At 49.5% G+C, this 26,810-nt stretch overlaps 11 protein-coding genes across 11 annotated transcripts; 3 read left to right on the plus strand and 8 right to left on the minus strand.

The window, feature by feature from the left end:
- Nucleotides 1-2,053: 2,053 nt before the first annotated feature.
- Nucleotides 2,054-3,809, minus strand: F5147DRAFT_778721 (uncharacterized protein; the record flags this gene model as incomplete). The annotated part of the gene is made up of 6 exons (XM_041442169.1): nucleotides 2,054-2,349; nucleotides 2,406-2,628; nucleotides 2,653-2,697; nucleotides 2,749-2,823; nucleotides 2,872-3,450; nucleotides 3,669-3,809. 6 exons carry the CDS (start codon nucleotides 3,807-3,809, stop codon nucleotides 2,054-2,056), a joined length of 1,359 nt encoding a protein of 452 aa, XP_041287784.1.
- Nucleotides 3,810-4,855: 1,046 nt separating this feature from the next.
- F5147DRAFT_656920 (uncharacterized protein) lies at nucleotides 4,856-7,018 on the minus strand (the record flags this gene model as incomplete). The annotated part of the gene is made up of 7 exons (XM_041434168.1): nucleotides 4,856-5,444; nucleotides 5,474-5,498; nucleotides 5,547-5,904; nucleotides 5,957-6,001; nucleotides 6,053-6,184; nucleotides 6,214-6,897; nucleotides 6,959-7,018. The coding sequence occupies 7 exons, from the start codon at nucleotides 7,016-7,018 to the stop codon at nucleotides 4,856-4,858; spliced, it is 1,893 nt and encodes a 630-aa protein (XP_041287785.1).
- Nucleotides 7,019-7,319: 301 nt separating this feature from the next.
- Nucleotides 7,320-8,859, plus strand: F5147DRAFT_656921 (uncharacterized protein; the record flags this gene model as incomplete). The annotated part of the gene is made up of 7 exons (XM_041434169.1): nucleotides 7,320-7,569; nucleotides 7,620-7,691; nucleotides 7,747-7,800; nucleotides 7,851-8,201; nucleotides 8,250-8,420; nucleotides 8,469-8,573; nucleotides 8,621-8,859. The coding sequence occupies 7 exons, from the start codon at nucleotides 7,320-7,322 to the stop codon at nucleotides 8,857-8,859; spliced, it is 1,242 nt and encodes a 413-aa protein (XP_041287786.1).
- A 399-nt stretch (nucleotides 8,860-9,258) lies between these two features.
- On the minus strand, nucleotides 9,259-10,062 carry F5147DRAFT_584661 (uncharacterized protein; the record flags this gene model as incomplete). Its single annotated transcript, XM_041431804.1, has 2 exons — nucleotides 9,259-9,858; nucleotides 9,925-10,062. 2 exons carry the CDS (start codon nucleotides 10,060-10,062, stop codon nucleotides 9,259-9,261), a joined length of 738 nt encoding a protein of 245 aa, XP_041287787.1.
- An 878-nt stretch (nucleotides 10,063-10,940) lies between these two features.
- F5147DRAFT_778725 (uncharacterized protein) lies at nucleotides 10,941-11,863 on the minus strand (the record flags this gene model as incomplete). The annotated part of the gene is made up of 3 exons (XM_041442170.1): nucleotides 10,941-11,264; nucleotides 11,317-11,628; nucleotides 11,678-11,863. The coding sequence occupies 3 exons, from the start codon at nucleotides 11,861-11,863 to the stop codon at nucleotides 10,941-10,943; spliced, it is 822 nt and encodes a 273-aa protein (XP_041287788.1).
- Nucleotides 11,864-12,054: 191 nt separating this feature from the next.
- Nucleotides 12,055-12,324, minus strand: F5147DRAFT_584678 (uncharacterized protein; the record flags this gene model as incomplete). The annotated part of the gene is made up of 1 exon (XM_041431806.1): nucleotides 12,055-12,324. A coding segment is annotated over one exon (270 nt), but the record flags the coding sequence as incomplete, so codon positions are not given.
- Nucleotides 12,325-12,364: 40 nt separating this feature from the next.
- F5147DRAFT_747748 (uncharacterized protein) lies at nucleotides 12,365-15,040 on the minus strand (the record flags this gene model as incomplete). The annotated part of the gene is made up of 6 exons (XM_041439980.1): nucleotides 12,365-13,224; nucleotides 13,278-13,469; nucleotides 13,518-13,912; nucleotides 13,963-14,301; nucleotides 14,333-14,457; nucleotides 14,510-15,040. The coding sequence occupies 6 exons, from the start codon at nucleotides 15,038-15,040 to the stop codon at nucleotides 12,365-12,367; spliced, it is 2,442 nt and encodes an 813-aa protein (XP_041287790.1).
- A 653-nt stretch (nucleotides 15,041-15,693) lies between these two features.
- Nucleotides 15,694-18,042, plus strand: F5147DRAFT_656924 (uncharacterized protein; the record flags this gene model as incomplete). Its single annotated transcript, XM_041434170.1, has 5 exons — nucleotides 15,694-15,864; nucleotides 16,055-16,476; nucleotides 16,525-16,628; nucleotides 16,677-16,844; nucleotides 16,892-18,042. The coding sequence occupies 5 exons, from the start codon at nucleotides 15,694-15,696 to the stop codon at nucleotides 18,040-18,042; spliced, it is 2,016 nt and encodes a 671-aa protein (XP_041287791.1).
- Nucleotides 18,043-18,251: 209 nt separating this feature from the next.
- F5147DRAFT_778728 (uncharacterized protein) lies at nucleotides 18,252-20,659 on the minus strand (the record flags this gene model as incomplete). The annotated part of the gene is made up of 12 exons (XM_041442171.1): nucleotides 18,252-18,496; nucleotides 18,549-18,647; nucleotides 18,696-19,217; nucleotides 19,266-19,283; nucleotides 19,334-19,501; nucleotides 19,554-19,580; nucleotides 19,628-19,843; nucleotides 19,896-19,913; nucleotides 19,962-20,069; nucleotides 20,120-20,173; nucleotides 20,224-20,264; nucleotides 20,448-20,659. 12 exons carry the CDS (start codon nucleotides 20,657-20,659, stop codon nucleotides 18,252-18,254), a joined length of 1,728 nt encoding a protein of 575 aa, XP_041287792.1.
- A 150-nt stretch (nucleotides 20,660-20,809) lies between these two features.
- F5147DRAFT_778729 (uncharacterized protein) lies at nucleotides 20,810-23,252 on the plus strand (the record flags this gene model as incomplete). Its single annotated transcript, XM_041442172.1, has 6 exons — nucleotides 20,810-21,103; nucleotides 21,165-22,049; nucleotides 22,089-22,202; nucleotides 22,252-22,296; nucleotides 22,348-22,693; nucleotides 22,747-23,252. The coding sequence occupies 6 exons, from the start codon at nucleotides 20,810-20,812 to the stop codon at nucleotides 23,250-23,252; spliced, it is 2,190 nt and encodes a 729-aa protein (XP_041287793.1).
- A 245-nt stretch (nucleotides 23,253-23,497) lies between these two features.
- F5147DRAFT_656927 (uncharacterized protein) lies at nucleotides 23,498-26,114 on the minus strand (the record flags this gene model as incomplete). Its single annotated transcript, XM_041434171.1, has 10 exons — nucleotides 23,498-23,557; nucleotides 23,739-23,780; nucleotides 23,879-23,950; nucleotides 24,182-24,214; nucleotides 24,419-24,636; nucleotides 24,688-24,967; nucleotides 25,044-25,088; nucleotides 25,139-25,231; nucleotides 25,282-25,917; nucleotides 25,977-26,114. The coding sequence occupies 10 exons, from the start codon at nucleotides 26,112-26,114 to the stop codon at nucleotides 23,498-23,500; spliced, it is 1,617 nt and encodes a 538-aa protein (XP_041287794.1).
- Nucleotides 26,115-26,810: the final 696 nt, after the last annotated feature.

Consider the following 26,810-nt stretch of genomic DNA (forward strand, 5'->3'; position numbering starts at 1 on the left):
GTAGTTTATTTATCTTGCATGCACCGCAACAAGCCTTAATCCACTTCTCACCCATAAATGGTGCATAGGATACCCGGAAATGGGAAAAATGGTCTATGACGAAATTTTCTAGGCAAAGGAGGCCTTAATCCACTTCTCACCCATAAATGGTGCATCGGATACCCGGAAAGGGGTAAACCGGGCTATGACGAAATTTCCATAGGCAAAGTAGGCCTCAATCCACTTCTCACCCATAAATGGTGCGTCGGATACCCGGACAGCCGTACAGGATCTTCCAGAAGGAATGGTGGATAGGCCCACCAGATATGCATATGATCCCGGCCGGAGATGCGATGTATGGTTCCATTTTTCGTGCAGCCCAAATGTATTGATCTCGGCAGTGCGTACGGGAAGGCCCAGCTGGTTATTGTTCGGCCCAGTACAAATGCTGGGTTGTCTTGGATGGGCTTACCGATGGGCCCAGCTTGGGCCCAGCTGGTGATTGTTCGGCCCAGTACAAATGCTGGGTAGTCTTGGATGGGCTTACCGATGGGCCCAGCTTGGGCCCAGCTGGTTATTTTTGGCCCAAGAAAATGTGTTTGGTCTCGCGAGTTATTGTTTCTGACCCATGGTAGGCTTACATGATATCGAAAGGGCTGACGGTTGGGCCCGGCTGGTGATTTTGGCCCAAGAGAATATGTGTTTGGTCTCGGAAGGGCTGACCAATAAGAATGTACGGCTTGCACAGTACATGTGACCTCGGAAGGGCCGGCGAGTGATTGTGTCTGGCCCAAGATAGGCATCAAATGATCTTGGAAGGGCCAACTAACAAGAATAATGAATTGGACGGTACATGTGACCTCGGAAGGGCTGGCGAGTTATTGCTTCTGGCCCATGATAGGCCTACATGATCTTAGAAGGACAGATGGTTGGGCACTGCTGGTAATTTGTGGCCCAAGAGAATGTATTTGGTCTCGGAAGGGCCGATCAATAAGAATATGGGGTATGGACTGTGCATTTGGTCTCGGAGGGCAAGCGAGTTATTGCTTCTGGCCCATGAGAGACATACACGATCTCGGAAAGGCTGACGGTTGGGCCCAGCGGGATGTTCTTCATACATGTGCAAGTGCAGGAATTTCCTGATAGGCCCAGTAGGATTTTTCTCCGGCCTGGTATTGGTGTTTCATCTCGTGAGTTCGGGAAGGGCTCGGCTAGGGATTGTCAGCTGTCGGTGCACATGTAGTCACGGATACTGGTTATCCTCAACTGGCTTACACAAGTGGCCGGCGAGAGTGCATCTACGGATTGTCGGAATGAGTGACGGATGGGCCCACTCAATTTGCATTTGGTCCAGAGTACCGAAAGGGCCTACAGGATATGCCCAACAGGTCAGGAATGTCTGGCGAGTGATGTTTGAGTCTATAGAGTGTCTTACTAATCGGCCCAAAGAGTGAAGCATTAAATCTCGGAAAGGCTCATGAGTGCCCGGTACTTGCATATCTGATTTCGGAAGGGGCGACCGATATTACGGTGACACGGATAGCATGCGGTCTCCGAAGGTGGCATGGTGAACGTTTATAGGGCTGCGTCTCGGACAGAGTTGAAATTAGGACTAAATGAAGATGTCGGACCCGCACAAGTTGCACAGCAATGCAAATCCGATAAGCAGGTGATGACCGGACGGCCGATCAGCTGGAGACGCCTGGTTCCGGAAGATGGTATGATAATAGACAGTCATATATGTACTTTATTGATACACCTCTTGGAGGGATGCACCGTGCATGTAGCATCGGTGATGCACCCACGACCGCATGGACTATGTACACCGGATTATCATGCCATTGGCTGTCACAGTTTCATGTGAGCATCATGAAATTGAAGCATTCCCTCACCACAGATCACAACATATTGAGGGGAACAACAATGTGATTCTCATCTAACAAATACAGAGAGCGAGAACCGGAATACAAGGGAAAGTGACCGGGAACAGCAAGAAAGAATAGCTAAAAGTACACTATATATGGTATTGGAGACTAGTTTGTTCTACATATACCGGAGGTGGCGACATCGCTCTCTACCGGGCATCGGAGGCATTGAGGTGTTGCTCCAGTGCGTTCAACCGCTGGTGGAGGATATTTTCCACCGAACGCACTCTTATCTCCAAGGCATCCACACGGTCATTGGTGGCAAAGAGATCCAGTCTCTTGCTGAGGTCCCGGATTCCCTGTAGGATGTCCCTTGCAGTTGGCTCGGGATCGGCGATGTTGGCTGGCGCGGGCTGATCATCCTGTTCCGGCCGAGGGCTTGTACCAACGGTTGGGAGTTTGCACATGGGCACACCAGCCGGCGGACCAGGCTGTTGCTTCTCCTCTAAGAGTCATCTGGATTGGTTTCAAGATCCTCGCCGGATTTGAAAGCAAACTCACCTTCAACTATAGCCGTGGCGGCCTTCGCTTGCATTCTCTGCCTGACACCGACGCCGTCGATCGCACACGTAATCTTCATCTGGTCGCAATTTGCGCATGCGAGTCGAATGTAGCCGAACTTTTGTCCGGAAGGACAATGCAGGGTATGTCCAATTTTGTGCACTTGTCGCACTGCCGAGGATGGTAATGAACGGAATGCTTGACATATGTTAGCCATGGACTCCTGTGAATGTACTGACAGACTTACCTGGCACGGAGTGGCGATGTGAGCATCTGAGCCCCATTCTGCAGGCTTTGAAATTGGTCAGCATACCAGCGCTATAGATAAGTGCAGATCACATACCCGAGTGTCTGCGTCCCAGAAAGCCTTTTCATCGCCTGGTGGAACAACCTTGTCAGTGGTGATGGTCAGTAATGTCTGCAGCGGTAAGTCATTGGATGCATGAACCAAGATCAACAGACATACCTTTGGCTTCACATCGATGATTCCTGTTGGCCTATTGTCGACATTCTGGTTCAACTTCCTCTTCTTCTTCATCGGCTCTTGGGACGCGGAAGCCAACTTGGAGGCTTCAATTACATCGGCCCCATCGGTATCTTCATCATCCGCCTTTCTCTTCTTGCTATTGCCGGCCTCGAAAAGTGCCTTCCATTGTTCCCTCTCAGCTTTGGCCACATACAGGTGGCGGTATCTCAAGGGTGGATGTGCCGGACGACTGAGAGGTGGCAGGTTCTTGAGCACTCGTGGGCGGGAAGATCGTTTTCGTTCCGCTACCGGCTTGGCGACCATATCCAGGTCCGTGCGGGATGGATTCTTGCGTGCTCGTATGCGCGATGATCGTCTCGGTTCCGCCACCGGCTTGGCGACGAGATCCAGGTCTGTGCGGGATGGCAGGGAAGGGAGAGCTGAGGGTGGGAATGGCGGGACAATGAGAGCTGAAGTGGTTGCGGGAATGGTTGTGGGAATGCTCGATGTTGCAATGACGGGGACATCAAGCGCAGAGGGTGGGTGATAGTGGACGGTCTTCTGGAATCGCGGGTGGTCCTTGATTCATGGGTCGTCGTCAGTAACAGAGGTCCAGTCTGGGACACTCTGAAAGGCGCCGCCCCTTGAGTACTGCCGGATAATGGCGGCACAGGAGAGTAGCAGAGGAGAGAATGATGTTGCTGTTCCCGCGTAAAGTTTCAAGTCTCTTGCCTGTATCAAATGACAAATGTTAGTTTGACAAAAAGCATTTTGAGGGGAACATCAGATACACTCACCACGCGCCTGGCTATCTCATCCGATAGCTTCAAGGCCTCGGGATCGCCCTCCTTCACCTTGATGCATCGCTTCATGAGCGATTGCACGACGGCCAGTGTGACTTTCAATGCGTCGTTAGCTGCTTCCGGAGGTACGGACATGATGGATTTGTCAACAAAATACGGTGGTGCAGAGGGAAATGAATACAGTAGATATCAAAAGCTGATTTTGGGAGATTCCGACAAGGCTGGATTTTATCGATCCGGTTGTGAGTGTTACTGGAAAGTGATGGATTGTGGATTGTGGATTGGAAATTTGTGGTCTCAGTCTTGTATCCATGAGAGGTCCGACAATTGTTTGATGCAATGTTACGTAATAATCTGTCCACCACTCCCCGGATGAATGAATCCGAATGTGGTAACGGTTATAACAGTTCAACATGATTGCTCTAACATTGCATTCATCTGGCGCTGGAGCGAGAATCAAACATTTGGCTCCTGCCGGTAAAGCATTCTTTATTCCATCTGTGTATACTGTGCAAGTAGGTCTACCCATCAAACTTCTACACTACATAACACAAGATTGTGAGTAATATCGGGCGTCTAGCACCACATATTTGCAACCGAACTCTGTAATGATATATCAATGCCGATCCGGATTTGACGTTCATATTCATGCTGACGGCATGGGTCTGCCGGGCCCTGCTATAAGCACGAGATTGTCATAATCATTACCATTCTCTAAATATAGGGCGACATGCCAGCGGCTTGTGATACTTATGTTCCGGATGCTGGTATAGCTAATAGATGGATATGTGCCTCACAGCATGCAACCGAATAATATCAGATCCTGATCTGACGTGAATATTCATGTCGGATGAATACGCAGTACATATAGCATCCGCTGGGCCGTAGTCGGGAGTGACAAACCTTGCATTCATGCGTGTGCCACAAGCGCAAGAACCATCCGAACCAGAGCATTATGCCGTTGGATATATCACACCTTGATACTCAGACGACTTAGTTCTGGAACGCTAACACAATATTCAAATTGATCTTCCTGGCCCAGGCTAACTATTAACGTCACACACCTTCCAATACAGGATCCCATTTAATATGGTCGGTATGTAGGAGCACCAAATGAATGCAATCAAAACTAAGTAAAGACATGACATCATCACTGTCCATCAAGATCCAATAATAAGTATTTAATCATCGGATATCGTTGAGAGATCGCTAGAGGTGTCTGGCGATACATCCGCTGCCGGGACCATGGAATCGACGGTTTCCGTAACGAGCACAGCAGATGCTGAGGTACCGACATGCCCTTGAACACCCGTCATCACGGACGCATCCCACGCATGAGTCCACTGTCGGCCGATTGCTGAGATGTGCGGGTCTTCGTCACTCTGAGCGAGCCAGGCCGGCAGGTGTGCATTTGCATGACTTGGGGGGGCATAAGCGGTAGTGTTGATCCAGGAACGATGTGCAGTAAGATCATCTTTATGATCCCGAAGAGCAATGGTTAAATGGCCAACAGAAGCTGACATTGCTCTCCATTCTGTATCAGATGAATTGAGACGTTGCTCAAGTGCATTCAATCGCCGCCCAAAGACATCTTCCACCGAACCGAGTCTTGCATCCAACTCATCGACCCTTTCGCTGGTGGCGAGAAGATCAAGCCGCCTTCCAAGGTCCTGGATGCTCTGGAGGATATCCCTCGCAGTTGGCTCGGGCTGCGCGGCGTTTCCGCCTCGGCTTGCACCGATGGGCGCATCGTAGGCATCGGTTGAACCTCTGTGTGAACCGGTGGAATATCAATAGACATTGGGTTAGCATCCAGTGCGGAGTCTTGATAAGTTTCAGTTCAAGTACCAACTGTGGAATGAAAATATTCACCTCCGTGTTCAATGTTGTTAGGCTCAACATCCAAAGAGGACAGCGCCGGCGGTATCAAGATCTGCCGGGACCGGGTATTTACCGGAGTATTGTTCACAACTCGGGACTTGGGGGCACGTGACTTAGATCGTCTGACAGGGTGGGCGTCACCTGCCGCTGTGGCCTTTGCCTTTGCCTTTGCCTTTGCCTGCATTCTTTCTCGGACGCCGACTCCGTTGATCGCACATGTGATCTTCATATCATCGCAATTAGCGCAGGCAAGTCGAATGCATCCGAACTTCTTATCCGGGAGGACAAGACAGGCCACACCCAATTTGGTGCACTTGTCGCATTTCTGTGGGTGATGACGAACGGAATACTTCAAACATCTTAGCGTCAATGAGATTTCATGCAAATAATAATAAGGTTACCTTCACTGCCGTGGCGATAGCAGAGTCCTGGCCCCATTCAACAGGCTGATAAACATCCGAGTCAACATCTGCAGTTTGCCCAATAAAAACACTTACCCTGCTTTCTGCATCCCAGAAACCTCTATCATCTGTGCCTTCCGAGTGATGCGAACGTGCCGATGCCAAATCCTCTTCGGTGATGCTCTGTGATGGTACCACCTTAGGGAATATAGTCATGTGGTGGGTCAGCTATGCCGAACGAAAGACGCGGAACTCACCTGCATCAGAACTGGGTTGGTAGTTTCATTGTCTTCATCAGCCGACATTACCCTTTTCCTCTTCGGAACAGACTTCCGTGACCGGGAAGTCGAGTTGTCAACTAATTTAGCCTCTATCGGTTGGTCATCTTCCGCCCGTCTCTTCTTACCATTGCCGCCCTTTGGAATTGCATTCACCGCATTCTTAATGCCTGGCACAAAAAGGTTGTATTTCAGCGGGATTGGAGCTGACACAGGAAGGGGGGTCAGAGGTTCCAATGCCTTTGAGAATGGGGACGGTGACAATGGCGACAGTTCTATTGCCGGTGCGGCGGATATGCTCGAACGGTCTATGTCACCGGGAGGAGGGACCGAAGTAGATGCAGCCGCGACGGGTGGTGTTGTCAATGAGACCAGTGCCGAAGTTCCAGAGGAGGAGGAAGAGGAGGATATTCTTGTTATTGCTGTTGGAGTCTGAGCGTCAGGAAGATCAGGACTCTCAATGCCGACGATAGGTCGGTAATTGATTGTCTTGTTGAACCGCGGGTGACCCTTAATTCTCGGATCCTTGTCAGTAACAGACCCCCAATCCGGCGAAGTCTGAAAGACGCCACCCTTTGAGCAGTCTCTCACAACGGCTGCACATGACAATAGTTCCGGGGACAACGAAGTTGCAATCCCTGCATGACGCTTCAAGTCATTTGCCTTTGTCAAAGGCGTTCATATTAATGAAAGTAATAACATTGTAGCAACAAACTACACTCACAAGCCGTCTGGCGATCTCATCCGATAGTTTTAATGCCTCTGGATCGCCTTGCCGCAACATCATGCACCGCTTCATCAACAATTGCACAGCCGCCAGTGTTAAAACTTTGTTGTAGGGTAACGGGTGAGATAGTATACGGAAGGGACAGAAAGGTGACTTTGAAAAATTTGCACACGGGTCGGGATTTATATCCAGACGTCAGTTTGTGGCTCTTCCCGAGTGTCGTGCAATGTGAAGAACATGGATATGATGACGTAAGATCATGACAGCGTCCACCATTGTTCAAAGGTCCACAGTTGCGACACGGTGCCACTCGTCGGATTGTTTGTTTATCCTCCTCGAATCTTTTTCAAACCAAACCATGATGATACCAAGAAAAGTTCGGTTTGTTATTCCCGAACAGCCATATATTGGCAGTACCCCCTCCATGTTCTCCATATATGGGAGCAATGTCGACAGAGACAGTCCGGCAGCGCTACGCCTTCCTCTGGACAAAGATCCCATCGCCTGGTGGGGTGCATATGTACCATTAGAGTCATGGACTCCTCCTAAGCTGAGAAAATCAAAGTTCAAAGGAGTAGTCGGATTGGCGGACTATCCACGTTTTAAAAGTAAGCATGCCCCATTCTGAGCCGGTATACTAACAAACTTGCAACAACAGAATATAACTTGGAGAATGAATTTCCAGCCGGCTATGAAAACACAGATGACCCCATCGCAAAAAGAGATCAAGGTAAGCTGATGGTGTCCATACTCCTGAATTTCACTCACCAGATGTTGTGACTTAGCATACGAGCTGTGCTTCAATGGCCACTGGGACAAAATCAGAAGCATGCTGTCCGGTGAGCCTCCCATTTATTTCGATCGACTTTGCTTTTCTAAACGTCTAAAGATATGTATCTTCTGGAAAGCATGCGGACCTCTGACATTACGGTACACATGGTCTCACCACCGGGATTCACTGCCGACATCACCGGAAGAAACGACCGGGATCCGCAGGACCTTGCATGGGATAATCCAAGTTCGGAGGGGTCGCCGAAGGATCCATATGCCAGCCAATGGGGCCATCCTAGCCATGATGTAGGCATCGCCGGTTCAAGTGAATCGATGGCCGATGCCTACGATTGTGGATGGGACGATCCAATGCATGATGAAATTATCACACTCCCGGGTAAGTCCAGGGACGATCTGTATGATTGTGGATGGGATGACCCGATGGATCATCAATTGATCATGGAATCCGGTGAGTCACCCGCTGATGCCTATGACTGTGGCTGGGATGATCCAAAAGATCATCACATCATATCCACCGATGACTCTGCGGAGGATCAATACGACTGCGGATGGGGTGATCCGATGGATACCGACAAGCCATCCACAGCGGTGATGGCAGAACAGCACTGTGGGGATGTAAACCCATCGGTGGCCGAGGATTTGTATGATTGCGGATGGGATGCAGTAGGTAAGTCGTACTCTACACGTCTGCATGATGACTTTTGAAGCAGTGCAGGTATGCCCGGCAGGCATGCAGGAAATGAACACAATGTCTTCCAACATGCGGAACATTCTATGCGACATGCCATCAGAAGCCTACGCAGTATTTGGCATGAGGATGGTGAGTATCCCTTATGTGGCATTGCTCACGATTAACACAATGGGCAGCAAATTCTTACCTGAACAACATACTGCCAACCGACGAGGTTGACCGAGACCAGACGCCAGCAGTGACGCAGACGGCAAACCGAAATGTTCTGGGGACATACGCGGACGCAGTGATCAAAGTGACAGAACTAAGTGAGGACGTTGCAACCATTCACCATTTCCTTAATGTACAGCGTCGGATCATGGACCAACTGGACAACATGATTGCAATTTGTGAAAGGGATGGCCGGGCTACATGAATAGGCGTGCCATGCCGGGTGACGGTACAAGTAGAGATTGTAATTGTAATTATATCGACTGCCGAGAGTGACCAGGCCAATGAAGAACTTGTATAAGCGCACTGACAACGTATCCGGGTAATGTTCATTGCTGGGCCGATGCCAAACAGTTGCATATATTCCCCTATATAAACGCAATTGACCGGCTGTGGCCAATTGCCATGTCGGATGAACGTGTTCCATCGAACTAAGCTCCCGGATCAATGATTGTGAGTCGACCTACATTACAATCAATGCAGTATCTACATCAGATAGCCGCTCAAACATCAGCCTATGGATCATGCCCCGGCAACAACGTAGTAACTAAAGAATTGATAACCAACCGAGGCTAAGAAAGCAATGTAAGAACTACCGACATGATCATGATCGGTATCGAACAAAATCAGCCTGATTATATCTAGCGAGGTGGTATGTGGCAAAGTCGGCCAGGCTGTATTTTGCGAACTCTGTACGTGGGGTTCCGGCATAGTTGTGCACACTGTCCCGCATAAACCATGCCCACACAATTCTGTCACCATCTCCCACCCGGACACCGTGCCTCACAAGCCGGCCAGAATAACTTACCATGACTCCCGGATTGTATAACAAATCGATGCCTAAGTTTGTCAAATTCATCACCGCATGTTTATAGCTTCCTATGCAAGTGAGAATGTCAAATCCTTCCGGAGGACATTTGGGATCACGATGACCGGGGGATTGCCTGTTACAAACAATTGAAGCGCCGGAATATGCTGACGCCCAATGCTGGAGACAGCGGTACATCTGATCTTCACCATGCACTGCGGCCCACTGCCCGAGCGCCACGTGAGTGGACATTGATGCCCGGTAAAGTTGTGGGTGCATGACCTGAAGGGCAGCCGATGACAAGAGAGCCGGACGCTGCATATCTATAATTGATGACAGGCCGCTATCGCCCTTCAAGGCGGCAGAGACTTCCGGAATAAACCCATCCAACGGATTCTGCGGCGGCCGGCCTTGACACTGCCTGTGTTCAGTACTCAATGATTTGGGCAAGCTGGGTCTCACCTCGTGCCCCTGTTGAAACCAGCAAGGCGAAAGATTGATACACCCGGGTATCAGACCGGGTTCTTTTGATGGGTGAAAGTACGAAGTGTTTGTCCTCCATTTCGTCGTCTTTCCGGTCGATGTCTTGCTGGTGGTCATGCTTTGTTGTAACAGCTTGCCCATACCGACTGTGGCAGTAAACATATCACGCTTTTTGTTGTCGGTCAGTGTGATCGGACATCTCTGCGTGCCTAAGCTCACCTGCAGGGACCAGTTCAGTGCACCCGGCAGATACCAAAGTATAATTCTGCAACCAGCGTCGATTACAACCGATGGGCGATCCAACAGAATGCGCTCGGCGGGAGGGAACTTTGCCAACAAAGCTTCTTCACGAGCATCATTCAGTCCCGACTCTCGTTTGGTCAATGCCTCATTGTACCGGATGATATCGATATCCAGTTTGACTTCACATGTCAGGATAATTATATAACGATATAGCGCTGAACTCACTGGGATGCTGATACGCCTCTGCAAGCACAAACGCAAGTTGTCCACATGCCAGCATTGTTTCCGGATCAAGTTCCAGAGGAGCAGGAACAAGGGGTCTGCCAGCAACATGAGCCGCGAACTGTTGCTCCACCCATTCGCTAGCTATGTCGACAGCATTGAGGGCCCAATCCTGCGGAATGAATGATGTTGGGTGAGTGTCGAGATCAAGGGCAGCCAGTTTCTCATGGTAGGCCGCCCAATACTCATGGGATATCATGATGTAGACAAAGGGTATGGTGTGTCAGCAAGGGTTGCGTCTTAAGTGAATATTTGCCGAGCAGCCTCCTAGCTTATGATGTAACAAACCTAGCGGCAGCAATGATATACACGTAATATCAAAACGCTCTAGTGTCCGGCAACACCATTTGTCATCAAATTGTACAACACAGGTATCTACCGGACATAACTCATGTAATATGTACATATACCAGACTCGTCTGCTAAATATGTCGATTTACTTCCGTAACTATTGGACATTGCGGCTGCATTCATTTGCGCACAAAGGGATGCAATTCAGGAAATGGATCTCCACGGGTAGATGTTCCGATCCGGCCATTGTTATAATCTTCCGCCAACACGTCCACTGCCGCTTGAGAGGCAGCCATGGCGTCATAAACCTCGTCGAGAGGCTGTTCAAGACGGTTCATTGCATCAACCGCCGCTCCCATGGCTTCGAGTTTCGCAACCAGCATTTGTCCGAGGTCTAGACCTAGCCGGGCGACTTCAGTCCGTAGAACATGAAGTTGTTGAATGAGCGGATCATCCAGTCGCGGATGAGTAATCGGTTCCGGTAGGAGCAAACCTAAGGCTGGCTAATGGTGTGTCAATGCAATTACAATTTGGACAAGACTGAACATCACTTACCCGCTGTTTGAAGTGATCGGCTGTGAGCTCGTTCACCTCAGCTACTGAGAGCCGGAGAGGCATCTGCATAGGCGTGAAATGAAATGTGGTTCCCCACCAGCAGTAGCGGTAGCGCGGAACAACCCGATATTGAGCCACCGCATCACCATCCTTGTTGTGCGGACAGTCCCGGAATCTCGCAAAGAGTGTTCGATGGTTTCGGTCTTCCGTTTGAAAATCTGTTATGTGGAGCAGGACATTGCTGAGATAGACCGGCATGCTGCTATTGATGTTCATCGCCGTGCACTTGCTGACGAAAGGTATCACGAAACGCTGTAAGTCCATATCAGTAGAGTGGTTTCATGATTTGACATGGAATTACCTCTGCCTCCCAGATGAGGTGTTGAACAAACGAGTACTGATAGGAACCTGTTGGGTTTGGCTCCGCCAGCTGCGCGAGATGAATAGCGGTGAATCTGGAGGTGGCGTATTCAAATATATGGGCTGCATCCCAGACTGAGAATGAGCCGGCGACAGACTCGTAGAGTGAGCGAGTTTGGTCAGTCATGGTGAGTGGTAATAGGAGAACTGCGATGAAACCGGTCCTGGACACATTGTTTATATGTGTTGTCGGAGCTTGAAACCACAAATCCGATAATGTGGCTCATATTCCGGGATGTCTATGAATGCAACAAAAAACATAATGTAGCTATTTATAACCGTTACTCTGATTCACAAAATAAACCACACTCTCGGCAATTAAACAATGACCTTGAACATCGGATTTGCTTTGAGAAAGCTTGTACGTGCATGTTTGGCCAATTGGTGGTACATGTGGGCCTGCCGAATTGCGTAACATTTGTGGCCTTCTGGCAGTGGATCGTCGTTGCGAGTGATACGTGACAGCCACATATCTGCCTTGTGGAGGAAAAACTGTAAGGTCCAACACATTTCATATTCGATGAGCAATTGTTCTTCCGACCATCGGTCGCGCAAAGCCTTTGCCCGAAGCCAATGGACCCTATAGACTATGTTCGGTTATTGTTCGGTCATGATGATCTTCAGACAGTCACTCACATTCGTTCATCCAATCGTTGCTAATGGAATCACCTTGTACATCAAGAGACCAGAACCACGGAAGGGTGGAGTTTCTCTGTCCCCGGGCGTTCGGATCGGCGACTGCAGCGCTTGCCTTCAAATGACTCTTCTCCATCCGAAGATATTTTTCCAATAGAGCATGAGCTTGTAGATTGCTAAGTTGCGCCTGGCATTTTGAATAAATCATAGTTTGCAGTCTGATGACCCTTTCCACCGAATGAACCTGCGTCCATGCTCTGGTGACCTTGGCCTGAGATTTTGCCGGACGGACGGTGGTGCGGAAGAGCACAGCCTTGTCGGCTAGAAGTACTCTGATTGCTTGCAGGGTGTCGTTAGCCTGCCCTTCCCGAAGTGCAATTTCCTGACCAACTAGGTGGCCTACGCCTAACTCCGTGCATCTATGGATGCCGATGTTGGATGGAAGAGGTATCATGACATTCTCGGGGCGGAAGACCATGCATCGCGGATCTTCATGGGAATCATGTTCACTGTCGGTAACAGCGTCCACTTCTTGCTCTGAATCATCAATGAATTCAACCTCCATATCTCTGATGTCATCATCCAGATCGAAGTCCTCTCCGAGATGATTGACTGCAGCAATCGTAAATTCATCAATCCGGCTTTGCAACTTTGTCCGGCGTCTCCCTATCTCCAAGTGCTGCGTTTCGGTGGGATGTTTTCCCAACCTCCTGATGTCCATCAACAAAGATATCTGCAGCTCTTCGATTGTGATCCCGGATGCGATCCATGTGGCGGCACCCCATTGCGCGTTCCCACCTCCACGGCCAACACGAGCCAGCAAGGCCAGCTCTTGTTGTTTCCGCGTCGGTGCTATTCACATCCGATTGGTCATTTAGTTCGGAAGCACAGTCGGCGTGACACACCCTTTTGTAGCTGCACGTCAAAAACATCCATCGCCGAAGGATCTGCCAGTCTCCGTATTTGTGCTTGTCGATCCTGCTCTTCCCATTTTTCAACTATGGTCGGATCGGCGGCATCATGAAGCTTTTGAAATGCTGCCGTGCTTTTGGAAACTCCCTTGACAGCCTCTCGATATTTCCGACATAGAAAACCACCTGGAGATCATGAGCATCAATCATTGAGCGAAGAATGGGAGTCCTAACTCATTCTTATCATTTTCATGAAATTAGAGTCGTTCATTTGGTAGTCGAGACATTCTTGTCGGTGCGGGGTTGACATCCCTCTCGCAGAAGGAGATATAATATTTAATGGTGCCCATAACGTCTCCATAATCTCCCCATCTATTCTGGCTGCTCCTGTAATAAAGGTTGATGCATACCTCACATAGCACTTGTCCTGATGGCCATGGACATGCCACAGTCCTATTCCCGGTACGATCTCCATACCGGCAGGGATGCTCATGTATGGACTTTCATTTACCCTACGCCGGAAATGCTTGTTATACTGGCAGTTGATGTCATAGAATGTTAAGGCTCGTGTGAGTCCATTGGTGTGATGGCTCAAAGCATGACAAAGAGCGTAGTCCATATTCATTTGTCTGATTAATGACGTCAAGGAGGATACAGCCAGTGACATCGGTTACCGTACCTTTCCCCTTTCTGGAAATCAACAATGGAATGAGGCACAAAACAGCCATGTCGAGCGCATGCACAACCACCAATTCCTGTAGCTTCCAGTTTGTGTCGGGAAGCATTTGCTTGATTCACAGCCCGGTGGTTGTTGCACTCTGACATTTGAACATGTTCGTTGGCGCCGGCTAGATGGGCCTTGTATTTGTCTCGGGTCACCATGAAGCACAGGCCATCGGTCAACCATACTTCATCTTCCGGACGAGTAGGATGCAAATGTTCTGCTTTGAAATTACCATCCATGACCAGAGATCTCGCATATATCCATTCCGGATCATCAGCTGTGTCTTTCGGCCGGCTGCGGCGCATTTATGCCGGGTTGAGGGCACGCTGGGCAAAAAAGAGCAAGTTCACCTGATTCCGGTTGTTTTCTGTCGTGAGCGAAGCCGTTCCATTTCAGCAGTTTTAGTTGACGCCATTGCCGTCCCACCCGCATCAATTCCCTGTAGCGGTCCTGTTTTGATGTTAATTCATACATGGATGACCAGGCAGCACCTTGCACATACCGGGACTGAGTGGGGAAATATGCTAGATGTCATTCTCCTCAATTTACTGTAGTAATTCATAGCTGATGTTCCGCATTCTAAGTTATCGAGCAGAAAGCCGTCCAGTACAGAAAACGTGAATGCTGACTTCGGCTGACTGAAAGATGCTGGAAACATGCCTATCGCAAATAACTGCTTGTCCGGGGTACATGCATTTGGGCATTTACAATACCGGATTATCAGGGAATGGACGCCGGATTTGTCAACCACGGTTGTGCATTCCTTGCCGTGAAGGAAAGGCAACTCCGGTATAGCTGAGCGATCATAGGAAGGTTCATACACAGGCTCGTCCATGTCCTCCCACTCATGTGCATTTTCCAGAACCGGACACGGCAGCCCATCATGCCCGAGATGAATTTCCAATTCTATCTTGGTTAATGATGTTTCTTCAAAAAAGCTCCCGTTCCATTTGCTAATCTTGTGAAATGGCAATCGCCTGTGCTCATGTCGACAGCATTTGGCGCAAATTATAGGATCCACTGAGGCAATCATGACACCGATACACCACCGAATTTACACCGCATAATGAGCAAGACTTGTTTGTGGGCGGTGCCTCCCGTTCTAAGAGGAGGCGAAGGTAATCGTCCTTCCGAGGTATCCATTCACGGAGATAATCGTTTGGGCTCTGGGAGCCTGGTCAGCTTTGGCAGGATGGCAAACACATTGCTCACCTTCGTCTTTCTTTTCCTTAGCCAGACGTTCAGCGGACCAATGGGGTCATGACCACTCCAGTCTGCATGATGGGAATTGAAGTCCGGTGTAAATTGAGGGTTTGTAAGATTCAAAGTTTGTTTGGCGGGAGACTTTGTTGGGGATGATTGGGCAGACTGACTTGGCTGGGGTCGTTTGACCGGACACCATTTCCCTTTCCGGCCCCGAGTAGTGTCTTTTACTTTCCATTCGACTAGCTGAACTGGTCTTCGTGGAGCCAACACCCTCACTCTTGATTTGCCCATGAACTTGGTATGAAGTTGTGTGAATTAAGATGCATGATACATTGTAGACACATAATAGCCAATACCCCTCGCTTACTAGCCGAAATGAAAGGAGGGCAAATAACTTACTGCACATATTTTACATTCACTGACAATCCCACGCAAACACACACTATCACTAAATTCCATTGCTATCCTCTTAAGTCCATAATGACTGACCACGACTCTGCCTCTGAATCTGACACCAGGAAGCAGCCTCCGTTGAGTCAGGAGGAGGTTACAATCCTAGAGTCCTACATTGAGCAATGGGACTCAGCTGAGCCATCGGAACGAAAGAGGGTCTCCAAAGCAGCTGCAACCGAGGCTTGGACGAAGGCTCCAGTGATGTCTATATGACTACTGAAGGATCGGAAAGTGGTGAGCCTCTCATCATCATCATCATCATCATCATCATCATCATCATCATCATCATCATCATCATCATCATCATCATCATCATCATCATCATCATCATCATCATCACCGTCGTCGTCGTCGTAGTCACGAGAAAACCAGCTAAAATATCACACAGGCCTACGAGGCATGGTTCCGAAGCCAAGGGACAAAGAGGAAGCCATCGAAACCTCCTATCAAGATAGGGCAGAAATGGACTGAACGAAGTGTGGTAGACACGCTCCGGAAAAAGGAACTGTTAGAAAAAATTCAGGACGAGACTGGAGCCAAGCCTGGTACAAAAGAGATGATCAACCACTACACCAAGCAGCTTAACCAGCTCATTGCATCCTTGTCACCGGATGAGCTCCAAGAAGCCAAAGAGACGGCTGAATTATGGAACCGTCAAGGTGTTCCGGACGACGTCAAGGCCGACATTGCTAGGAAAAAAGGCGATGATATGATTCATCATTTCGCAACCGAGATGTGGAACCGTGCGGGAATGAGGGTCTTCATTGTATCTGCCTGGAAAAATGAGGAGGGTAAGATCCATGTTGCCGGGTGAGTGATCCGATCCTTTCGCCATGTCTCCTCTCACATTTCCGACAGTCACGACTATAACAATGAATATGGCGGTGCAGACTCTTTCATGAAGACTCATAACTGGGATACCATTTTGCCGGAATGGGATTCCTATGCCGAGAGCGCATTCGGTAACGACCTTTATATGATGCCTGAAGATTCACACTGACACAAAACAGACGGTAACTTGGACGGCGATGCTGTTGTCACCAGGAAGAAGGGTCGACAGGACAAGACTTATATTCTTCAGCTGGGCGATGACGGATATCCCGTGCTCCCTGCATGCGATTCTGTGGATCTAGATACGAAGAAAGCGGTGATCCGGGCATTTTTAACATGGCATTATAGTAGGTCGACGTCTCTCCCGCTCTGAGGGTTATCTGAATGTTGGTAGGGAAATGTTGTGGAGATCCAAAAATTGCCATTCCATGGAAGTATGTGATACCCAGATACACCGAGATCATACCTGCGGAATATCTTCCCGAAGGCCACAGTCTTGCAGAGCCATCGAAGCTAAAGCAGGTTCATGCCACTCAGCTGCTACAATTCTGGTACAACCGACAAGAGGATGGCGAAGCGCACGTATTGGAATTCATTGGTTGGTGGGATAATGATAAGGAGGATATGGTGCTGGCAGCCGACATTGATGTACCAGTGAGGAAGCCAACAGCAACAACCCGACAACCCAAGCAGAGGTCGCAGTCCCGGAACCGGATCCGGGAGCAACCTGAACAGCAGTCTACCAAAGAAATATCAGCATCGCGTCCAACTACCAAGAAAACGCAGAGTTCCAAAACAACTCAAAGAAAGGGAGCTAGCTTGCCGCATCGTTCACGGAAGGGTAGAGGACCTGAGTCATCTGCCGATGAAGTCAACGACCAACCGATCACCACTGCTGAGTCTGTTGACGGATTGGACGACTCCGAGGATGAGATTCCGAGTCAGCACAAAGCGACCAAGTCTACAGGGAAGAGCAGGCGCCGGGTATCCATGAGTAGCAGCAACGACACAAGCAGCGATGATGAGCAACCCGGAAAGTTTGTCGACACCAGCAAAAGAACCAATAAGGATGTTCCTGCATCTCCTAGCACGCCCGCTACAGTAAATATCTGGCCCAACAAGATGAGGACAGCGGTAGAACGCCCGCAGAATGCTGTCCGCAAGCGTGGCAGGAAAGGCGTCAGGCTTGAATCTTCTGCAACAGCCGCAGAACGCACAGCCAGTGCACCCGGGGTACAGGTCAAACGGCCTGCACAGGTGGTCAATACTGCTGATGTTATCCCAGCAAAAACCCAAGTTCACAAAAGGACTGCCGAAGAATCATTGGAAAGGTCTCCCACAAAACGGACGAGGCGTCAAGCGGCAATGGAACAGGACAAGGGAATTGCGAGACAGGCTGGTAAAATGGCAGGGAAGAAACAAGTTACTGAACAGGCTACCGATGGGTCTCCCTCGAAACGGACCAGGAGCAAAATGTCACAAACCGGTGCGGGTAAACGTGCCCGGAAGCCCAACTCTCGGTACAATGATTATGTAAAACCTTGATTGATGTGGGTCTCTTTTTGGGAGGAGGGAGAGAGGGGCGCGGGTGTCTCTTCCGATAGCTTTCACTGACGGACCACAATCTGGTCACGACAAATGGACTTTGTGATATATCTTTGAAGTCATTCTATCGGTCGGGCATATGTCGTGTATATTCTACACATTTTTCATGATGGGAGGTAATACAAATTAGATTGCATAGGGAACTATAGTCATAGCATACTATCCCCCTGCTGCTCCACTCTGGTTATCATCGCATCTAGCGGGTACATGATCCGGCGGTGAATATTAAGTAAACAATGTATGTTTATGACATCAGCCCCGAGGTTAGTTACCCGATCTCTTGCCTCGGCATATGCACCAAACAAATGCCGGTTGGCCATGAAAGTGAGCCCTGGTCGTGAGTCATATACAAGTCCATCCCCTGGTGCGACAATGTTGCGAACATATCTATCGACTGTCCGACACGAAAGTCAGCCGGAATCAGAGTGGAAATGCAAAAAACTCACAGTCACTATGTCCTATGCTGTTGAGCCGTCGGATCGCGCGACGCATGGACTCTCCTGCCTCTTGGAATGCGTTGGGTTCGGTTGGAGACATGGATCTCTCTGCAACCACCAGAATTAGAACATATAGAGAAAGTGAAAATGACATACCTGAATTGGCTGATGTAGACGTCAGCACAAGGGCATTCGTTTCCTTACCAAATGTCCGGTCCACCGATCGGTTGACTGATGTGGACGTAAGGTCTAAGACATCCGTCTCCTCATCGAATGTCTGGTCCATCGATCGGCTGGGTGATTCAGAGGTGAGGTCAATGACATCCCTCTCATCGAATATCCAGTCCACCGATCGGCTGGGTGATTCAGACGTAAGGTCAATGACATCCGTGTCCATATAGAACGTCTTGTCCACCGATAGCCGCATGGTAGTTGGTCCCTCCATCGGATCTTCCCACCCACAGTCGTATGGATCGTCTGCAGGGTCTCCCGGCATAATATCATCTTCCGGAGCTGTGGCATCCTGCCATCCGCAATCGTACGGATCGGCCATAGAAGCTATGTCTGCGGGGTCGCTGTCATCCATAGAATCATCCCATCCAACATCGTAAGGATCATTTGCCGGTGCAGCAGATGTGATCATCTCGCCCTTGGAAGATGATGAATCGGCCACAATATCTATGGAGTCCTGTAAGACCGATCCCTGGCAGTACACCGGTCACTTACCTGCATTAGCTTTGATATCTTCACACGCCCGGTCAGCTCAGATATCGCTTTGTAAATGACCCACGCACTTTCATCCGTTGCTTGGACGGCCGCAGCAGTCACGATATCGCCCCATCCACAGTCATATGGATCTTCGGTCGATGACTCGTTCGGGGGCACCGTCTCGTTGATGATCAGAGCATCCATAGCACATAACATGTTGTCGCTAAGACGGTAGGACAATTCGGTCGGATGTTCTATGATGTTTTGTGAAATGACGGTGTTTCCTGGGACCCGGTGAGTACTTACCTCTGTTTGATCTTACATCCGTTAATACTACCAACAGGTCAGTTATGATATCTGAACGCAAATAATATACTTACTTTGCTCTAACGGCATGATTGTTTCCTGGGATGTCACATTCATGTCATCCTCCCATCCGCAATCGTATGGATCCATCGGCGACGATACTTCAGGTGAAACTGAAGCATTTGAAACGGTATCATCCCATCCACAATCATAGGGATGATACGTCAGGAGCGTTGATTCGACATCTTGATCGAAGGAGTGAGTTCCTGCGGTCAATTGTACCGGATCTTCTGTTGGGTTCAAATTAATCAGCTCCATGGCGAGTGCCAGGCTGTAGCTTACCTTCCGGTCTTGTACAGCCTAATCCGGTGAGTTAGTTTTGTTTTATAAGAAAATGAAGCAAAGCACCTTCTGCCGATGTTTGGACGGCCGGTGACACGCCAACGACCCCCATTGATGGGGAACACCGGGCTGTCAAAAAGTTGGGTGTGCGGAGCAACTCTACAACATACATGTCTATTACGAAGTGTGAGATCAACGGTGTTCGGCTTTAATATGGCACTCACCTGACAGCATGCTTGTGACTTCATCAAAGTCGCCATTAAAACATCGCTCGTAATCTACGGGACAAGGTTGATTCAGCGATGCCAGTATCCAGGTAACGACTTACTTTTCTCTCTCTTTCCTAAAGAATCAACCCGATATTCATAGCTATGGGGTAACTCGGAACATAATTTATATACTGCCAAAGAAATGTTTTGATCATTACCGGCTGATAGGGGTTAAATGGTGCACTTGCATTTATATATCGGATAAGATTCCAATCCGACGATTCCTTGGAATCTTGGAATGCTATCCGGTTTTGGAGGAACCCACGACTCTAAAGGGACATACTTGCCCCACCAATCTATGGGGTCCTCGGGCAATGCGGGGCGTGGCTCCACCGGGGAGTCATTCGATACAACATCATTTGATACAACACCATGATCTTGAGTGGGATTAGAACTGAACATGATGCTAGTCCATATGTCACCAGCATCTGGAGGGAGTGAGTCGCCAGCCTCCGAAGAGACTGGAGTGGCAACACGAACGCGTCTCTCAGACATGAATGTTTGTGTGAAAATGAATCCGAGAAGGCGACGAGGTGCCAAGATATACCTTCAATGATTTGTGGACCACCGACTGTGGAAACCAAATACGTGGGACAATGATCGGTGAAATCCTTCTATTACGTGATTATTATATGATATCGGTCCATGCTGCCGTTCTACGTTCGCCACGAGGTCTCGGAAACACCCACAACCGACAAATTGGTATTGATCTCGACATTCGTAAAATTTCTCAGAGTCATTCCTCTTTCCCTTCCGCATAGCATTACCCTAACTTACCAACATCTTTCACATACTCCTATGATACCTTCCGAAGAAGCAAACGCTGCCCTCAATGATACTTTGACAGATGTTCAATCCCTCATCAAACGATGTATGAAGTTAAAAGAAGGCGATTCAGCGACGGCGTTGGCATTGTCGGATGAGATTGCGAGGCGCTTGGTACGTCCGGTTACCATTGATTGTCCAGTTAATTTTGGATTGCGGACATCATTTGTTTCAGGCAAAAGATTTAAAACTCTATGGAGGGAGCGCAACATTGTTCTCTCCACAGCTGCTGTCATGCGCAGTGGTCGTACGGCAGTACACTAAAGGTGGCATGTTTACATCGTCGCCGGACTGGACAACCGTCGGCGACAATGACCCACGCATCAAGGATCATCCACGTTTCCAGAAGACTATACATTATCGAGCTCCTACCGGTTCCGAAAAGACGGAACATGAACTTGCCTCTCTCGCCCAGACGGATGTACCACAAGCTGTCGTATCATTTCCATCACTTGACGGTCTGGAAGGCAGTCCCAGGGCTGATATCCAGACTCCTGTAAAGCTTCTCCCCAGCACGGAGAAACCTCAACATGCGAATTCCTTGGAAACTGTTGGTGCTGCGGCACCTCATTCTCCCCCGCTAACTTTAACGAAGGCCTCGGAACCGATCACGGCTCTGCCCATGTCAACGGCGCCCGCGAGGACGCCGGAGAAGACTGTTTTGACCCCCCCGCCAACTTTAACAAAGACCATGGAACAGCTCATTCCGGTGCCCACATCAACGGCGCCAGCGAGGACGCCGGAGACGACTGTGCTGACTCCCTCACCAACTTTCACAAAGGCCTTAGAACCTCTCACTCCTCTGCCCATATCAATTGCGCCCGCGAAGTCACCGGAGCAGTCTGTTGTGACTTGGGACCCAAAGACACGGGAGCAGACTCACAGACAACATCGTAATGATAAAAAAAGGCAAGTGGAAGATGATGTCGCCGACGAAACGGATATCATACATAGGCCTGCCCCGCGTCCGTTATCCCGGCAACCAAAAAGGAAGAAGAAGTTTATGTCAGATGAGGAAGAGGAGGCCCAGCCCCATGGAACTATATATGTGGCACGGAAGGTATGAAGACGCCTAACAATTCTTTAGCTCTAACCGTAGCATCACGCACAGCAGCACGTGTCATCATCGACGGCTAGTGCAGTTGCAACAGGGTCAAATGCAATGTCTTCCGACGTGGTCGGTGATAAGGGTTTCTGGGATGTAGACACCAGGGTAGGTTGTCGTCTCTCAGGTGATTGAATTGTGATGTTTATGCTCCCAGCCTGCCGGATGGGGTAGGGATTCCACCATTGCCACTGCGGCAGAGGTAGGTGCTTGATTATTTAGGTGACAATCACCGGTAATGAATTTGGTGCAGTATTCCGTTCGTCACCACCCCCGGAAGTGTGACAAATGCGTGAAATTAGATGTACCTTGTATCGTCCTCCCGGATAAGAAGTACGGCTTCACAAGACTCGCATGCGCGAACTGCGACGAGATGAAGATCACTTGCGCAATCGATGGTGTCGGTGTCCGGGAGAGGTTGCAGGCAAAGGCTAAGTCAACAGACACTGCTGTACACCTTCCCGCCAAACATACTAAGACTCGAGCCCACAAGTTGCAGGCTGCCAAATCACAGGCCAAACATGTCCCGTCCAAGAAAGCACAACCAACAACTAGATTCTCCCGTGCTGAGAAGAAGGTTGTACATCATTTGTTGGACGGTAAGCATTGAATCCATTGGGCTGGCGAAGATCAACGCATCACAATTTTCTAGATACAATCACGGAACGACCGATGGACCTCGTGAAAACACATCCGGATCCGCCAGCGAAACCCAACGTGCCGCAATTGGAGCCTGCGTTGGCCCCGGCAACTGCCAATTCATCGACATGCATCCAGGAGACACAAGTCAGCTCATCCGCACCCGGAAACCCACCGGAGCCTGAGCCATCTGCAAGGGACATATTGCATAGCATACACGATCTCGGCAAGCGTTTTGATCTTCTTGCTACGAACGAGCGGGTGGACGCGATCGACGAGAGGTTAGACTCGGTGGAGGAACGGCTTGATGTCAGATTGACTGTGCTGGAGCAACGGTTAAGCACATCGGCCGAGCAGTGGAAAGCGACCTCGTCGACTGTGGGCAATTTGTCCATGAGCGTTCGGAAACATATAAACGATGTTGCCGTTCATCGGCATCGGGAGCATGTTGGTGGACGTATAGCATCACAACAAGACAATGCGTCACATCTGCCATGGACATTCCTGAAATGCTGGTAGCGGAAATGAAGATATCGCTCTCTCTCAGATAGGGAGGCCAGCTCATGGACTGACAGAATGTGGTAATATAAGAAGAGCACACTATTCCGGGAGGTCAACATCCGCTGCTCAAATACCGGGTGCATCACTTTCGTTGTTGTCCTCATCTCTTTCCTCTCGATTCTCAAGCGCACCACCCGGTATGTCGGGCGAGTAGATATTGATTCGTTCCGGCATCAGAGGCAGCTCATATCGTACTTGTATTTCTACTGTGATTCTGTAGGGTCATCGGTAAATTTTGGAGTCTGTGGCGCAAGGCTCGAATACTGTACCGATTTGATTGCTGAATGGTTAATTTATGAAGAAACTCGTGTACACAAGGCACTACCATTTCTGCGCTCGTTTCTCATCACGTATAGTCCTGGATTGACTATGTCAGCTTGTACCATAGTTTCTGCTCCCCTCAATATCAAATGTGGTTGAATATAAGTGGTTGATCCCACCCACAATGGCCGAATTTCGCCCACGGAATGGGTCGGCCGGGCCCTCCTGTAAACACGAGATTGTTGTAATCAATACAATTCTCTATACGATATAAGGCGACATCCAAGTGACTTGTGATATTGATGTTCCGGATGATGGTATACCTGATGGGCGGCCGGGTATGTACCTCTAGGTATGCAGCCGAACACTGTAATGATATCAATGGCGATCCGGATCTGACATTGATATTCATGTCGGAGGGATACGCAATATATGTAGCATCCGCTGTACTGGTGATAAACCTTGCATTCACGCCTTTGCCACAACCGCAAGAACCATCCAAACCGGAGCATTATGCCATTGGATGTATCACAGCTTGATATGATACTTATAAAGTGACGCATATCCTAACCTGCCAGGCCAATATATTATAGGAAGCAACAGTGCAGTCCATATCCACAACATACATGGCCCCGGAACCGAACTACAGAGGACGGCGACTGGGAACAGCGTAATAAAGAAAACGGTAGCTAAAAGTCCAAGATATACATATATACATTGTGAACATGGTATTATTACATAAAGTTTTCCGGAAACTTGTTGGTTTTAGATGGACCGTAAATTATCTACCGGGCATCTGAGGCGTTGAGCCTTTGCTCCAGTGCGTCTAACCGCTGGTGGAGGATATTCTCCACCGAACGCACTCTTACCTCCAAGGCGTCCACCCTCTCATTGGTGGCCAGGAGATCCAATCTCCTGCCGAGGTCGTGGATGCTCTGCAAGATGTCTCTTGCAGTTGGCTCGGGATCGGCGCGGTTTTCTGGCGCAGGCTGATCGTCCTGTGCCGGCCGACGGCTTGTGCCAACGGTTGGGACTTTGCGCATGGGCGCACCGACCGGCGGACCCAGCTGTTGCTTCTTCTCTATGATTGGATTAGTCTCAGGTTCCTCGTCGGATTTAAAAGCAAACTCACCTTCAATTACGTCGAGCTCAACCCGAGGGGGTTGGGCAAGTGATCTCTTACCCGGGGTCTTGGAGATCGCGCGGGACGTCTTCATGCGCGTTCCGGAGTTTCTGGCCGGCTTTGATGTTGCCGCGGCCGCCTTCGCTTGCATTCTCTGCCTGACGCCGACACCGTCGATGGCACAGGTGATCTTCATGTGATCGCAGTTTGCGCATGCGAGTCGAGTGTATCCGAACTTTTTGTCCGGAAGGACAACGCAGGGTATGTCCAATTTGGTGCACTTGTCGCACTGCCGAGGATGGTAACGGACGGAATGCTTGAAAATATGTTAGTCTTAAACTCCTGCTATGTACCGATAGACTTACCTTCCATGGTGTTGCGATCTGAGAATCCTGACCCCATTCGGCAGGCTATAAAAAGAATCAGTGCCAGAATGCTACACAGAGCGCGGGTAACGCACCCTTGTCTCTACTTCAAGGAAACTCTCGTCATCCGCCGCATCCGATAAATCCGGACCAGCCGCATCCGAATCCTTGTCTGATGCTGCATTGGACTTTGCGAAAATTGAGTCAATGATTCATAGGCAAATGCGATTGAACATACCTTTACATAAATAGTCCCGGTGCAAACTTTGTCCTCGTCGGCCGACAAGAACTTCTTCTTCCTCTTCTGTCTTGGCTTTGAGGATGGAGGGTGCGACTTGGGATCATCGACATCGGTATCCTCATCTTCGGCCTTTCTCTTCTTGGTGTTACCGACCTGCGGGGCCACCATTCCGGATTTCTTCTTGGTGCCGGCCACAAAGAGATTGAATTTGACAGGGAGGTGGGGAGGGCTTTGTATGCCCGCAGCCATCGGGTCTGGCGCCGGCGATACCAGCTTGTGTTCTGCTGCCGGTGCAGCAATCAGATTGTCGAGGGATTGGCTGGCTGGAAGAGCTGGCGGTGCAGATGTCGGTGAAACGGGAGCTGCTGAAGGGACAGTGGTCGCAGATGCAGATGCAGCATCTTGAGGATCCAAGTCGGCAGGAACCTCAACTAGAGAGGGACGGCGGTAGCCCAAGGTCTTCTCGAATCTTGGATGGGTCTTGATCCTTGGGTCGTCTTCTGCGACAGAGGTCCAATCGGGGACACTCTCAAAGGTGCCAGCCTTTGAGCACTGCCGGATAATGGCGGCACAGGAGAGTAGCAGGGGAGAGAATGATGTTGCAGTCCCCGCATACAGTTTCAAATCTTTGGCCTGTGTATCATGGTCAAGTTTGTAGAAACGATTCAAAGTCGGAGAAAAATGAAACTTACCACTCGCCGGGCGATTTCATCCGAGAGCCTGAAGGTCTCTGGATCGGCTTCCTTTAACTTCATGCAACGCTTCATGAGCGATTGCACATCGATCAGGGTGGTGTTCAGGGCGTCGTTTGCCGCTTCCTGAGGCGTCATGATAAAGTGTGAAATGAAGTAATGAACGGGATGGGATGTACGGAAGGTGGGAATTTCTGAATGGGACAATGTCGCACAGCGTCCGGGTTTTATATGAATCCGTCGGTTGTGGGCAGTCCGAAAACTGTGGAGAGTCACATATGTGGTCCGGGTGTAAGACTATTGTATAGATCAACCACAGCTACCATTGGCTGAACCCAGTGGATCTACACCGGCAAAGGCCGATCCACAACTGCTTCCGGAATACAATGTACGGCTGTCCGGATATTCAAAGCACGACTTACCACCATTCATGGGTGAGAAGTGGATTAAGGCTTGTTGCGGTGCACGCGGCTCCTTAGCACCATTCATGGGTGAGAAGTGGATTAAGGCTCGTTGCGGTGCACGCGGCTCCTTAGCAATGGTAGCAATCAAATTCTATGAGAGTCCGTTGTTGCAATCAAGGGTGGTTTTATTAATCCTGGATCCACCGCAACAAGCCTTAATCCACTTCTCACCCATGAATGGTGGTAAGTCGTGCTTTGAATATCCGGACAGCCGTACATTGTATTCCGGAAGCAGTTGTGGATCGGCCTTTGCCGGTGTAGATCCACTGGGTTCAGCCAATGGTAGCTGTGGTTGATCTATACAATAGTCTTACACCCGGACCACATATGTGACTCTCCACAGTTTTCGGACTGCCCACAACCGACGGAT

The sequence above is a fragment of the Suillus discolor genome, assembly GCF_016758755.1.
Source record: "Suillus discolor strain FC423 chromosome Unknown F5147scaffold_75, whole genome shotgun sequence".
In the NCBI taxonomy this organism is placed as follows: Eukaryota; Fungi; Basidiomycota; class Agaricomycetes; order Boletales; family Suillaceae; genus Suillus; species Suillus discolor.